A 15,284-nucleotide genomic window follows, 5' to 3' on the forward strand; every position below is an offset into this window, starting at 1 on the left:
GTGCTATCATAATCTTATCTTTGTCTAACTCTACCTATCTTATTATGACTTCATAGCTTTGTTTTTTTTATGACGAGGTAACCATAAAATGTAACACCTAACAATTAAAAAAAGCAAAATTAAGAGGGCTTCAGTTGCACAAGCAACCCGCGACCGCGGCGCGGGCGAGACAGATCAATTCTCTAAGAAAGCAGCACGGATTTGCGATCAAAAGTATGAAATTAAGTCTTGTTAGCGGTCGTCGCGAAAGGCAGCCATACAAGTTATACTTAGTTATAGTTAACTTATAACATATATTAAAAACTGTAATAGATGTCATATATTAAAGAAAAAGTGACGAAGCCCTCCAGTGGTGAAGGCCGGATTCGAACCGGCGTCTTTAGCTATCGCGGCTAACGCCATGAACCCCTAGGCCACCCCGCCACGGCGATGCCCGTCCGAATTTCTCTATTTTTTTTTCTTTAATATATCAAAAATCAAAAATCAAAATTCTTTATTGCGTAAGACACACTTATTTCATAATATAAGGTGATGGAGCCACCCGGTAAGCAAAAATGCATGTGTTGGGTGGCGCCGATAATATATGACATCTATAACAGTTTTTAATTTATATATAGTAGTGTGACTACTTAAAAAACACAAATCAAAATATTTAATAAAATAATTTGATTTGTTCCCAAACTTGTTTATAACATATAGTTAACTTATAACAAGTTATACTTATAGTTAACTTAAACACTATGAGCGCCACTTGCTCAACAGGGGGCCTACCGCGAAAACTGAAATTCGCAAATTGCGGGGATCTTTCTCTTTTACTCCAATGAAGGAGTAATAAGAGTAACAGAGAAAGATGTAGTAGCAGTACTTTTTGTACCGAGACTGACTGAAATAGCAAGACACATTCGTACATTTCCGTGAAAAACTGATTTTATTGAAATCTCAAGAAAGAGAAAAATCGGAGCATTTTCTATGAAAAGAGACCTTATTGTCGATGGCGCTTACGCCGCACAGCGTTGCGCGGCATTGTATTTATATCGGAGCATCGTTAATAATGGCGTAAGCGCCATCGACAATAAGGTCCCTTTTTATAGAAAATACCACAATATAAAGGCAGGTAACCAAATTTATATTTTCTAAGTTCGCCGTGTTTGTATGGCAGTCGGAACAAAAATGGCGGTGCCAAAGCCCTAAGCGATGAAATGGTGTAATTCGATTGGTTTCCATTGTTAGATACGCTCTATAAAATAAAACTGTAATTATTTCACTCATTTATGTACTACAAAACAATGTAACTAAACTAAAACAAAATATTGTCTTCGGTTACCGCGATAGTTACTCATGAATCATGAAATAAAACTATGAAAACGGATTATATCGCGTATACTGAATTTATAATACATCCCGACGTTTCGAACCCTGACCACGAACGCTGTAAAGGGTTCGTTTTCATAGTTTTATTTCATAAACTAAAACAAATTAGTACATTAATACTTCCTCAATGAGGGCTAACGCGTATGAATTCGCCGCTAGGGGCGCTAGTGTAGATGGTGGTCTTTTTCATAGTTCAAAATGTCTAATGTCACTTGTCACTTCAATGACTGACAGCTGTTCTTTAGTCTTTTGGACCACCATCAACAGAGGCGCCAACTGGTGAGCAAAAAAACGATAGCCCTCATTAGACTTTTTTCGACATGTTGTTTCCATGTACCTACAATAAATTCAGTACCTACCCTTCAAATGTTTCTGATAAATAAGTTTTTTGGCAAAAAAATCATTTTTGGCAAGCTTTTATCGCTGACTGTACTTTCTTTCCACAGGCAACTAATACTCATCGAGACAATTCTAAAAACACTTATCACAGAGTTCCTATTATGACCCCCTCCTGTCTTCATCATCAGATCAGCTCGATGGTACCATAATATTGCATTGTCACCCGACTTACATGCGTATGCTAATTTTCAGCAGTTAGTTACATACAGGTCGACCTAATAAAAGCGTGTTAAAATCTATTATACTCTGAATTTAAACGATATTTACCCTTTGACATTGTACTGTGAATTTTATCTTTTACCACTCCCCTAAGGGGTTTGGGTTCAAACTACCTACACGTGTAGGTACTGTATGTGTGTATATTGTATTGCCTAAAGGTGTATTCATGGATGCAAATAAATAAACAAATGGATGAAGTGAATGATAAATTTGCAAAAGCTCACGTTTACTGTTCACGTTTTATTACAAGTTATGACGCAGCAAGCGGGGCAGTGGGGCGCGTCGAACTTTCTCTACCTGCCGCTCCGTCCGTGGGTACCACTGCCACTGCCTCTGCCGCGTCATTCCGAATGAAGAGTCCAACGCTGATTTGAACCAGTATCTTTGCTCTGAATATTGGTAGAAAGGCAAACATGAAGAAAACGAGAAAACAACAATATGTAACGAAAAATCAGAGTCCTTAAGTCCCCGGCAAGCTCGGCCGAATTGCACCTTCCCTAAAACGTAGTTCCGCTCTCATTTTAAAACTACGTGTTGGATTGTAATGAAACTTTGCATATACAATGACATGAGGTATATCTAGGTCTGAAATTTGTTTAAGCTCCAGTTGATAAAACAAAACGAAATAGAGCAAAAACAAGTTTTGTACGAGAAACTTAAATTCGCTGTATTTTTTAACTGTGGTATCTGAAGCTATATAAACGAATTATAGACATAGATATACCTTATATAAAATACAAATACAAAATTCTTTTTTTTTGTTTTTTTTTAATCAGGTAAATACACATAATATACAACTTAATTACAAAAGTACCGTTAAACCAGTAAGGTTTGTCTCGGTACACCATCCGCAGTAGATTTGATACAATAATAAAATATAACAACAACATAGGAAAGTTCTTTATTTCTTTAAAATACAAATTGCCATGATTTAGGGGATGGAGCCGCCCGGAAAGCAAAAAATTGCCTGTGTCGGGAGGCACCGCTCTTCCCTAGGTAATTTTTTTTTGGTTTTTCTATTGTACGTACAAAATTTCAGAGCAATATAGCTAGTCGTTTTAAAATGAGAGCGGAACGTTTGTATGGAGAACCGAGCTTGGCGGAGACCCTTAAATACAACAGTTTTTAACATTGATTCTTATCGAGCCATTATGATTTGTACTCGTTAAATTTATTTTGGAGCTTAAATACACTAATATTACTAATGCTCTGTCTATATTATATACCTCATCATCATCACTTAAGAGCTTTGCTCTTGTCGGTGGAGTAATTGCCAGTCCTTTCTTTCCTGAGCCAGTCTTTTGATTTGCTCGTACGATGCATTCTCTTTTACTTGGCTCAGGTATGTGATTCTAGGCTTTCCACTGCCTCTCGTCTTTTCAATTTTTCCTTCCAGGATGTTAAGGAAAAAGTTGTCGTTTCGTATTAGGTGTCCTAACATCTTGCCTCTCTGTCTATATTATATACCTACTCAACGAAAATACTTGTACCGTAAAACCTATGTAAGTTCAAAAGGAAATGAAGTATAACACTTTAAACTCTCGCATTTTGTACACATAATTAATGTCATTACCGCCTAACGCGGTAAAATTTTATTATTTTACCTTTAAGTATTTATTTTTTATTTTTTTGTCGGAAAAAAGGTAAAATAATGAAATTTAATCGCGTTAGAACCGGTAATGGCATTAATTAGGAAATTAAATGTCAATACCAATGTTTCTATTGGTTTACTCCGAGTTTTTTCTTCCATTTATAAACAAAGTTTGCCTTAGAACGACAAAAAATACAGTAACAGACACACCTGAACGAAAAAGTTACAGTTACCTATATAATAGGGTATTTGACTGTATTCAAAAATAGTACATTATGATACAAGTGTGTTAAGTTGGTCATTACACACTGTAGACTGTTTAGTTTGTCTTTGACTTTTATGTTGTTATTAGAATGTTTAAGGTACACACTACAGCCAGAAATGAAATTGTCTATATCAGAATAGTTATTTGTTATACAAGGGTGCAAAGTTGTATTTAACACACGAGAAGTAAAATACACTTGCACCCGTGTGTAACACAAAACTTTTCCCCTCACTATAGCGAGGAAAGTGCAACATCCACAGGCGTTAGATCATCTTCATCACTGGAATCACTAATTTTTTTAACGATAATACGATATTATAACAGAAAACTCTGGAAGTTGTGTATTTTTACGTGTCGGAGTAGGTGAGAATTTTTTTGTTGACAATGTTGACATTTTTGACGATGCGTTTTGAAATTGCATCGACTCGAATTGCAACTTGTGCGTTCAGAATTACATGCAACGTCATTTAAAAAAAGAAATGTTTGTTATCGAATTTAAGGTTTATGACTTAAAATCATTAATAAAGCTAAATTTGGTATTTTTTATTAAATTCTCAAACCATTTATTTAATGATAATTAATATCGAACGAACCATTATTATGAGCTTTTTACGTTTTGTTATCTGTCAAGCTACTTAAACACGCTCCATCCCAAGGTCAAATTACTTTCCCCACTAGTGGATAAAATGCGTTTTTCCTCGCTTGTTTTAAAGGATAAAAGACGGCTTTCCGAGCTAGTGAGGGGAAAAACATATTCTTCCAGTAAAATAGTGTTTTCGCTCGAGCTTTGGTCTTAGACATGCCGAAATGACACTCGTGCAGTTTTGTCAGTATTAGTAAAGATGTTGGGAACGTAAAGCCTATGGTCTATAAATATCAAGTCATCCTCAAAGCTAATGTTATTTCGGATGTCGTAATAGCATTTCAGTTCAATCGGTACCTTAGATACAGAAGTTGGCCATCCTTTTTTGAAGAAATCCATTAAATTTGATGCTACAGGATCTATTTTTATTTCTTGTTTTAATTGAGATAGTATTGCATCTGAAACGTTAACACTGTGAATCACTACATTGAGATCACTTTCACAGTCTTGACTAGCCGCGGAGCAGGCTCGACTTAATGCATCGGCTATATGCATTTGTGTACCTGGAACATGCTTCATGGTTAAGTCGTATTTACTTAATTTTAATTTTATTCTCTGCAGGCGAGTTGACGGAATGTCATGTAAGTTTTTTTTCATTATAGAAATCTCGGTAAATGATCTGTCAACATAATTACTTTTTGGCCATAATTAAATGAGTGAAATTCTTTCTCTATCTGACCATAATTTATTTCAGTCTCTGTTAGGGATTTTGAGGCATATTATCCTGCAAAAGTACACAACCTATGCCTGTCTTGCTCGAGTCAGTCTGAATCACGATCTCTTTGCTGGGATCAAAAGTTTGCAGAACGGGATTCGTCGATAAAATAGTCTTAATTCGCTCAAAGGCATCAGTATGAATTTTTTGCCAGTCAAATATCGTGTTTTTCTTTAGTAGATCTCTCAATGGGCTAGTAAGTGAAGCCAGATTGGGAATATATGGTCTTAAATAGTTAATTAGACCTAATAGTCTTTGTAACATGGAGACTATATAAAGGAGCCAAATCTCTATGTATGAAAAGTGTCCATCGAAAAACAGTAATTAGGCGGCGCCACCATACACCGAAATACTACCAAAAACAACCTACGTAATTTGGTCGGGTTATTTGTTGCCTTATATGGTTCATGTTATACTCATGTCCCAGAGCCTAACTAGCGCCACCGGAGAGATTAGAAACTATTATTTAAAGCTGAAAGCGGTCACTTTTGCAACAATTCTGCCATAAGAGATTGGCATCCTTTCTATACCATCCATACTTTGTAAGTCGGACTTGTCATTGGGTCTGTCATAATTAGTTATAGTCTTAATCGCGTCGTCATTAGGTCGGACCGTACCATTTTCAAATATTTGCCCTAAGTATTTGACTTGTCTAATCATGCATTGAAACTTCTTTTTGTTGAATCGAACATTACAGTCACGAGGCGATATTGTGCGCGCGAGCTGTAAGCGAGCGCGCAATAAGAAAGCCGATGTGTGTAATGACCAATGCACACGCGTTTCATACGACGTTTTTCAACACACTTGCGAGAAAAAAAAAGAAACTTTCATATTAATCAAATTTTAATAGTTAAAACAGTTAGTATTGTGTGTTTCATCTGTCATACTCGTACTGCCGGCCGGCCCTCGCTCGCCCCGGCGGCGGGCGGCGCGGCGGGCGGGCCGGCCGGGCCGCGCACTGCGCAGGCGCGAGGAGCGCGCCCGTGCCCGCCAGTCCGACCAATTAAAGAAGGCTCCCTTTCCATGCATATTATTAGCAATCAGTTAGCTTCTTAACTCAGTCGGATAATATAATGAAAAACCACGAGTGGAATAATACACTGAAAGAGCACGCGTGTTTAATATCTAGGATTATGAGCCAAAAATCGGTGGAATAAAAACGTCGTTTTGAGCAAGTGTGTTGAAAAATTATTTTCACCTCAGCAGCTCGAACAAGCCTACTTTCGTCAAACAATGTAGCTTTTTAATTTAGTGAAGGCCATGAACTTTATACTTTTATTACATTTTTTATGGTATGGTACGGTACGGTACGGTCCGGTCCGGTCCGGTCCGGTCCGGTCCGATCTCGTCTCGTCTCGTCTCGTATCGTATCGTATCTTATCGTATCGTACATATTATAATACTTTTTTTTCTGTTTATTCTGTGTAATTCGAAATACATTTTAACCTTTAATATGTTCTCACTACTGAGGTGAAAAATTATGTGTGCAACACGAGAGCAAAGTTATTATACATCTCGTGTTTTTGAGTCCCTCGCAAGAAAAACCAACTTTCCTCTCTTGTTGCACAAATAACTATTTCACCTCAGCAGCTCGAATAAGCCTACTTTCGTCACTCCCTGGAGTGAGGAAAGTGCGACCAATGTAGCTTTTTAATTTAGTGAAGGCCATGAACTTCATACTTTTATTACATTTTTTATGGTATGGTTCGGTACGGTACGGCACGGTACGATACGGTCCAGTCCGGTCCGGTCCGGTCCCGTATCGTACATATTATAATACTTTTTTTTCTGTTTATTCTGTGTAATTCGAAATACATTTTAACCTTTAATATGTTCTCACTACTGAGGTGAAAAATTATGTGTGCAACACGAGAGCAAAGTTATTTTACATCTCGTGTTTTTGAGTCCCTCACTACGCTCAAGATTCTACCTTGTATTTTACTTCTCGTGTGTTGAAGCACTCGCTTCGCTCAGAATTCTATTTTAGAACCACTCGCTTCGCTCGTGATTCAACTATAGAATCCTTTCGCTTGCTCGTGTTTCAATTCCACACTCGCGGGTAAAATACAACTTTGCACCCTTGTATAACAAATAACTATTAAGCTTTAAAAATTATGTGCGTAAAATTTTAAAATTGTGTCCTAGAACAGAAAAGTTTTACTTTGATCCCTCTTAGCAGGGAAGAAAAGTGCCACTTTGATCCCTCCTAGCAGGGAAGAAAAAGCCCTTTTTCGAATTAGTGACATACTTATTAGCATTTGTAACTTTTTTTAAAGTAACACCATCATTGGCATAGGACCTGGATATTGAGTAGATTTTAGAACATTGATCTCTAATCTCATGATAGTAATTAACCATATCGTATCTAGACAAAATATTTGACGTACCTATAGTTGGTCAAACCAAATTGTCAGAACAAAAAAAACTATACTCATCCTTTTCTTTTGGGTGCTGGTACTAGTGTAAGACAAAGATAGTATGATACTCTCTGTTTATGTTTGAAATGAGACAGTCCTTTGACAAACTATATCTTAAAATTCGAATCGGGCAGTTTGTATCTACGGACACCTTAAGGGCCCTCCACACCCATGCGCGAAACGCGGCGCGAAGCCGCGAACGTGAGTGTGGATGTGGAGTCTAGTTCGCTAATCAGCGAAATCGACTCCACACACGTTCGCGGCTTCGCGCCGCGATTCGCGCATGGGTGTGGAGCGACCTTTATAAATTTCTGATTACCCTACTATAATCGTAAAAGGATTCCATGACAATCCGTCGACCATTTTGAAAATGTGACAAAGATACTTTGATACCTCACACCAATGCTATTACAAAACCGTTAAAGTTCAAAATCGAATGCCAATTGAAAAAAAGTCTTGTAGAATTACTACCAAATTAAATTATGCATCCTTTAACTACGCTATTATAGTGGAATAGAGTTGAATATCAAATAGCGAAACATTATTCTCTGTTGGTCATAGTATAGCTTTTGTCCACTATATATATGGTAAAGGTATGCATGCATGAAAGTATTATCCTGCGCATGTACAGCAACCAATAACTCTTGACCGCCGAATATGCATAGTTTTCAACATTGTGGGATCTAAATACAGCAGGTAAAACAGAAGTAGCGCTTTCTTTTAACGGTAGATTAGGTTAGCAAACCTGATAAGAATTAATGGTTTTGAATAAAGATAGGTCTAAAGTGGCACCAAGTCGGATAAGGCAGGTTCCATTTGTGTTAGTAATCATTGTTTACACAACGACGATAAGGATTGATGGTAGTAAATGGACTGGTAATGTGGTGGAGTTTAGCAACTAGTGACTTTTTAATGATAGGAGGCAAACGAACAGACAAATCGCTTGATGAAGGTAGGGTAAACTCACATTATTTGTTGACACGCCTAATTCGGTGATACAAGTATTGAAGCATGACACCCAGGAAAGCTAGTATTAAAGTACTAGGTTAGTAGTAGGAAAGGTAGTAGTAGTAGTTTTATATATATATATATAATACTAGCTTTTGCCCGCGACTTCGTCTGCGTGGACTTAGTAACCGCAGCCAGAGTAAGAATAGCGTCTGGATAGTCTAATAGCAATCATTCAATTTGAGCATTAGGATTCATTAATTATCTCAATTCCACCCCGCTTTTGACCCTCTTAAGGGATGATTTTCGATATAAAAACTATCCCATGTCCTGCTCCGGGACTCAAACTATCTCTATGCCAAATTTCAACTAAATCGGTTCAGCGGTTTAAGCGTGAAGAGGTAACACACAGACAGATTGTATGGGGAATCGATAAAAAGTAGATCGGATAAAAAATAAGCTACCCAAATTACTAACTCCACGGAGACGAAGTCGCGGACAAAAGCTAGTAATATTATAAATGCGAAATCGTGTCTGTCTGTGTGTCTGTGTGGACCTCTTCACGCTTAAACCGCTGAACCGATTTAGTTGAAATTGGTATAGAGATAGTTTGAGTCTCGGCAATGAGGATATAATAAGATAGAGCGGTACTGTCATAGTAAATTTTGTAACCACTGTAAATTCACTGCCATCTATCGACATACTTTAAAACTAAAAATGAAGATTTATAAAAATACGTTAAAATGTATTTAAATATGTATAAATGATTTTTTTATTTGCATTAATTATTTTTATATGATTTTGACCCATGTTCTTTCACTGGTATGCGTTAAAATTATAAATAACAAACGAAACAGTCAACGCCCTCTATACGAGTGTAGGCCAAAACTAGTGGCGCCATCTGATCGAGAATCAAATTTTCGTGATTTTCGAGGCACGTTTTTTCCTTAGACTGTATCCATCTATTACGGAGTTATATCTATCTTTGGTCTCATAGGAAGGACATAGGATCGTTTTTATCTCAGAACTCACCCCTTAAGGGGCTCAAAAGGGGGGTGGAACTGGAAACAGAATCAATAAAAAGCAGATTGGATAAAAATAAGCTCCCCAAATTACTTAGTCCACGCAGACGAAGTCGCGGGCAAAAGCTAGTACTACCATAGACCTAGCATTACATAGATGAGCTATACGCGCCCGTAAGGGACAGAACATACGCAACGCGACAATATGATTGGTCGAGAAGATTTGTAGCCCACCATAAACCATACTAAATTTACGGTGGGGAATAAAAAAATGTGAGACTGTGACAAGGACAAACAATAACAACGCTTTCTCTGCTACTACTGAAAGATACATAAGACTATCCCGTTCGGTCATTTCCCCCCACCCCTCAAGCCTGATCCAGTTATACTAGATTCATGACACTTACCCACCGTATGTTACATACATGCAAGGTGAATGGCTTTGGCTATAGTTTACAATGTCTGGTGGTCAGTACAGCCTACAAGTTAATTAAATGCATCCCATCTCTTTTTGGTGGTTCTGGATCACGACCAATAAATCATCCTGTATATACTTTAGACAGGACATGGTGCTCTCTTCTGCATTCGTGCGATAGAGAGGCAGATAACAAAATAAAATATCGATTTTCACGTTAGACCCTCTGTGTACCATGTCGATGATCTTTACATTTTAAGTGCACCGCACCTTGCGTGTAACGAAACGCAGTTGTGTCAAATCAATAAACCCGACCAAAATAAGTAGGTACGTTTTAGCTTAAAGTTTCCGCAAAAGCAACGCCTATGCAAATCGTTAGTGTTACACAGTAGAAATCGACAAATAATAACACTTGAGCTTGAGTTATTGAATATTTTCACTGTTAGCTTAAGAATTGTATATAAAATATGCAATACAAACCAACAATATAGTGAGAAAATAGTGTTCGCTAAGTATAGATCCAGTTATAGTGCCTAATTTATACAAAATGAGTGGAACGAACAGTATGGATATGCCGGAGGATGTATCGAAACAGTGGGAAATCCTTCTCCTTCTGTTGTCTTCTGAAGAAAAGAAGATAGACAGAACGTGTGACTGCGAAGTGGACACGATGAACTACTTCTTGAAGAATGAAGGAGTGAGGTTCGTTTATAAATAATTCTGTAAACAAGTTGAAATACCGCTCGTTCGTTTGTAACTCAGTAACCTCTCTTTTAGACTTGTCGTAATCTGATATTAGTATTCTTCTAATACTCCACTGTCTGTCTGTCTGTCACCAGCCAGGCTGTATCTCATGAACCGTGATAGCTAGACAGTTGAAAATCTTTATTCTTATTCTTATTTCAATTACACACTATATTACATTTATTTCGGTTTATAGAAAAATCCTTCTCCACTGGCTCAGCCAAATGCGCTCAACCTACGCCCGTAAGACCAGCGACTCGGACACTGCCCTCAAATGCGACTCCGTCTCCCTGCTGTGGAGGCAGCGGGGCAACGAGAAATTTAGAGCCAGCATGCTGCTGGATAGCTACGAGTGCTATAACAAGAGTGTACTGTATGCGACACAGGATGGAGATATGTTCCCTCTCGCTCTGGCTAACAGGTCTGCCGCGCTGCTCAGGATGAAGAGGTTTAAGGTTAGTTTTTTTTATATCTATTTTTTTTCGTGTTGAGAGAAGAGCGTATGTGGGGCACCCAGGCGGGAAACGTCCGTCTGGGCATCCCAGATACCGCTGGAGTGACGAAGCCCTAAAAGACCTGTCCGCCCTCGGAATACCCAACTGGTTAGAAGTGGCGCAGAATAGGGCAGAGTGGCGCTCTCTTGAGTCAGAGGCCAAGATCCTTTTTAGGTCACTGAGCCAGTGAAGTGTGTGTGTGTATTTTTTTATAAAGATGGGAGTAAGTTGGGAGTCACATCAGTTACTTATCTAACCTATGTAATGTCGTTATAACTTGAGTGTACCTATAGTGACTTCACTCTGTTTTTGACTTGAAATGAACTTGTTATAATAGGGTCATTGCGCTAGTTTTCGTCCACTTGACGTAATTTGAATATAAACCTACATTACTGTACAAATTTGGATTTATTGCAATCCTTAATATCTTACTGCTTACTGCTAGCCTTTCTCCGCAGATGTCTTGTCTGGTTGCCCTTGGCATAGGCCTCTCCCATATTCCTCCACGAGTCCCTGTCCAGAGCCTGTCTTCTCCAGAAGGCTCCAGCCACCTGCCTGAACTCGTTTTCCCATCTCATTTTTTGTCTTCCATCATCCCTTTTTCCGTCTCTTGGGTACCATGTTGTGATGTCTTTTGACCATTTTTCTCTATTGTCTCGGAGCATGTGGCCGGTCCACTTCCATTTTAGTTTTTTCATAGTGTGGTTTACGTCGATTATTTTTGTTCTCTTTCTAATGTCCTTCAGTTTTATTCTATATCTCTAAGTTTTATATTCACATGCTTCTTTCCATACTATTTTGGCAGACTTAGCCTTAATGTCTAAAGTGGTCTAAACAATATATTTACCTACATAAAAATATAATTTTACAAGTAGCAAATTAAAAATGAAATATATTATTTGCTAATCCGTCAAGTGGACGAAAACTAGCGCAATGACCCTATAATAAATATGCATAGACTCTGACTAAGCTTACTTTGCACAAACTCAAGAGACAGAATGCATGAGGAGGAGAGAGGAGACTGAATTTGTACCATAAAAGTAGAACGCTAAAATTGCCTTTTAAACGATAAAGAAGGTAGCCACCGTGGCGCACAAAAGAAACAATGCCTTTTTTTTTCAACAGCTTAGGGTTTGGGCGAAAAAATTATTTGAGATAATTCGTTCTGTACTTAATATGTGAAAAATCGTGCTGTTTAAAGGCCTTGCTAGACGGTCGCCGACAAGCCCCTCAGACCGCGTGGCCTTGGTCTTGACGGACCGTGTAGACAGTTGTCTCCAACAAAATTGCGTACAAACATACCAAGACTTATATTGACCGGGGTCTATACCGTGATTACCTTTTGTATTATTTATGAGTTTATCACGGTCTATATCCCGGTCAATATAAGTCTAGTGAAACTAACCGTGAATCATTCAAAACTAAACATACCAAGGTCAGACGGTCTGAAGGTTCGCAGCGACCGTCTAGCACACGCGTAAATCAGTTTACAGGTCACCTCTATACAAAGATACTCAGTTTCCTCGCTCTTAACGTACAAGTCGAAGGCAAAAATATCGATCCATACAAATCGCTCAAAAATATGTGTACACGACTTTATTGTCTAAGCTCAGAGCTTATACATATTTTTGAAACTTTGGGAATGTATATATATTTATGCCCTTGACTGTATCATCAAACTAGTATCATCTTTCAGGAATGCCTCTCTGACATATCCCTAGCCCTGTCGCACGGGTATCCGCGCGAGCAGCGTCACAAGCTGCTCCTCCGGCGCGCGGACTGCCACGCGGAGCTCCGGGCGCGGACCGAAGCCCTGGCGGCGCTGGATGAAGCGAGGGCCCATGCGGCGGAGCTAAGACTGTCCCCGGCTAGTACTGGTTAGCATTATTTTTGTAAAATGGAAACTCCTAAGACCCAGTCGCACCAATCACATTATTATTAGTATTATTTAGCTTTATCCCACATTAGTGGTCCCTAAGGGTATAAGCCTCCTCCATCTGTCTCCACCTCTCTTGTCGGTCGGTGGCAACATTCATCCATTTTCTTCCCGCAGCCTGTAGGATGTCATCTGCCCATCTTTTTCTTTGCCTTCCCGCTCTTCTTTTTCCAGCTGGGCCTGGGCATTTTGTTACAAGATTTGTCCACCTTTGATCCTGATATCTTGCTATATGACCTGCCCACCTCCACTTTTGTTTCAGACTAAACTGCAGAGCATCTGTTATCTTTGTTCTCTTGCCGATGTCTATATTTCTTGTTTTTTGTATTATTCTTAAATTTAAATCACCAATCACACATGACAGCTCAACATCACTCAGCAGAGAACTATGAAAAGTCTCATACAATTAAATTTGTGAACGATTTAACGGTGACAGACGGTTTGGTGCAACCGGCCCTTAGTCCCCGGCAAAATGGCGTTATATTATAATAATTATAGTCTTTGATAATTATCGCGATAATTATCCGATATATACCAAGTATGGATGGTGCTACATTTATTTTCATTGAATTCTTTAGTAAATTTTAAAATCTCGTCTTAGAATCTTCGTAAATTTTCGGTTATTATCAAATCGATAATTATCAGGCATAAAAATCACGATAATTATCAAGATAACTAACTATCATTGATAATTATCCCTTCAAACCCTGCGGCCAAACCAAGGAATCATAGAAAATCATCAATCTAAATCTCAAATTACTAAATTATTCTTGCATTTTGATATGCCTATAATGCTAGGAGGCGGGTACTTTGTCGAAAATAGTCGGCCAACGGTCTTACAAATGTATGGACTGACGTTTATCTGACATGGCTATTTTTACGTTACCTATACATTTGACGTTCCCCTCCCCCGCAGAAATCGGCAGACTTTTTTGTACAACAAATTACAGACGTGGTGTCTCCGTTTGGTTATATCCTCCTAGATATTATGTTAACTTTTTCATTTATTTCAATTTGACATTCTATTGCTGTTTATAATAAATAAATAATTTCTTTATTCAGACACTGTGTTCGAAATTTGTTAGTTAGTTACTTAAAAGCTATGTTATTTATACTAAAACTATTTTTACTACACACTACCTCAATTAAAAAAATATATAAATGGGGGTTTATAAGTTCAGACATCCAATGTCTTTGTAAAAGACTATCTGGCATGTCCGCTAACATATTTAGTATGCTGTTGCACTACCCTGTATGGCCTGTATTCTGCTTCTGATGGACATGATCTTTACGATTGCGCTTACGCATGCATGGCGATTACGCTTTAAGGCCGTTCCATCGGTTTGCCGCTGTCTCTGTCACATTTCGCAAGAAAGAACGGGAAAGAGCATGCGCGCCAAGTGTCCATTTTGATCGAATTTTGTCGATTTTTATTTATTTTAAAAACGTTACCCTACAATATCGAAATTCGAAAGCTATGAAATTACTATTTAAGTTAAGATTGTTTTTTCTTCTTTTTTTGTTTATAGTATCACATAATAAATAACCGAGTAAAGTTGGATTAAAAGTCCGAGTTAGAGGTTACTTTGATTTATATTTCAGTTTACGTACACCTAGCTAGTACTCATTATATACCTTGGTTATAAATAAAGACATATACATAAATCAGTGTTTCCATCAAGATATCAATCAACCATCAAGATCAAGAATTATATCAGCTCAGATGTACAACCCGTACAATATTGATTTAAATTTATTGTGTGTAATTTTATTGATATTAAAGCATTATTATTATTATTATTATTATAGCCTCTTTGTTTCCATACTCTTTTCCATTATTTAGTTTTTTTTTTTTTTTTTTTTTTTTTTTTTTTTCTTTTTTTTTTTTTTTATTTGGTTAAAATATGTTTTTATGCTGTTGTTGTTTCTGTTATTTTTTTCTTCTTTCTTGGGGTATGGATCCCGTTTGGGTAAAGGCCTCCTCCCATTTCTTCCATAAATATCTATGTTTGGCATTGTACATCCAGTCTTTCCCGGCAACCTCTACTATGTCATCGGTCCACCGTTTGACAGGTCTTCCAGTTTTCCTCTTCGCTGGTAATGGT

The 15,284-nt window shown here is 37.9% G+C and overlaps 1 protein-coding gene and 1 long non-coding RNA gene across 2 annotated transcripts in view; both read left to right on the top strand.

Moving 5' to 3' along the window:
- LOC134754592 (uncharacterized) overlaps positions 1-15,284 on the top strand; it is a 363,458-nt gene that overhangs the window by 195,680 nt on the left and 152,494 nt on the right. The window lies entirely within an intron of this gene.
- LOC134754549 (SET and MYND domain-containing protein 4-like) overlaps positions 10,236-15,284 on the top strand; it is a 36,218-nt gene continuing 31,169 nt past the window's right edge. Inside the window, exons 1-3 of the mRNA XM_063690851.1 lie at positions 10,236-10,707; positions 10,946-11,204; positions 12,940-13,120. Of these exons, the coding sequence (XP_063546921.1) occupies positions 10,553-10,707; positions 10,946-11,204; positions 12,940-13,120 (595 nt within the window). The 5' untranslated portion in view covers positions 10,236-10,552. The remainder of the gene's footprint in view (positions 10,708-10,945; positions 11,205-12,939; positions 13,121-15,284) is intronic.

The sequence above is a fragment of the Cydia strobilella genome, chromosome Z (genome assembly GCF_947568885.1).
Source record: "Cydia strobilella chromosome Z, ilCydStro3.1, whole genome shotgun sequence".
NCBI classification, from domain to species: Eukaryota; Metazoa; Arthropoda; class Insecta; order Lepidoptera; family Tortricidae; genus Cydia; species Cydia strobilella.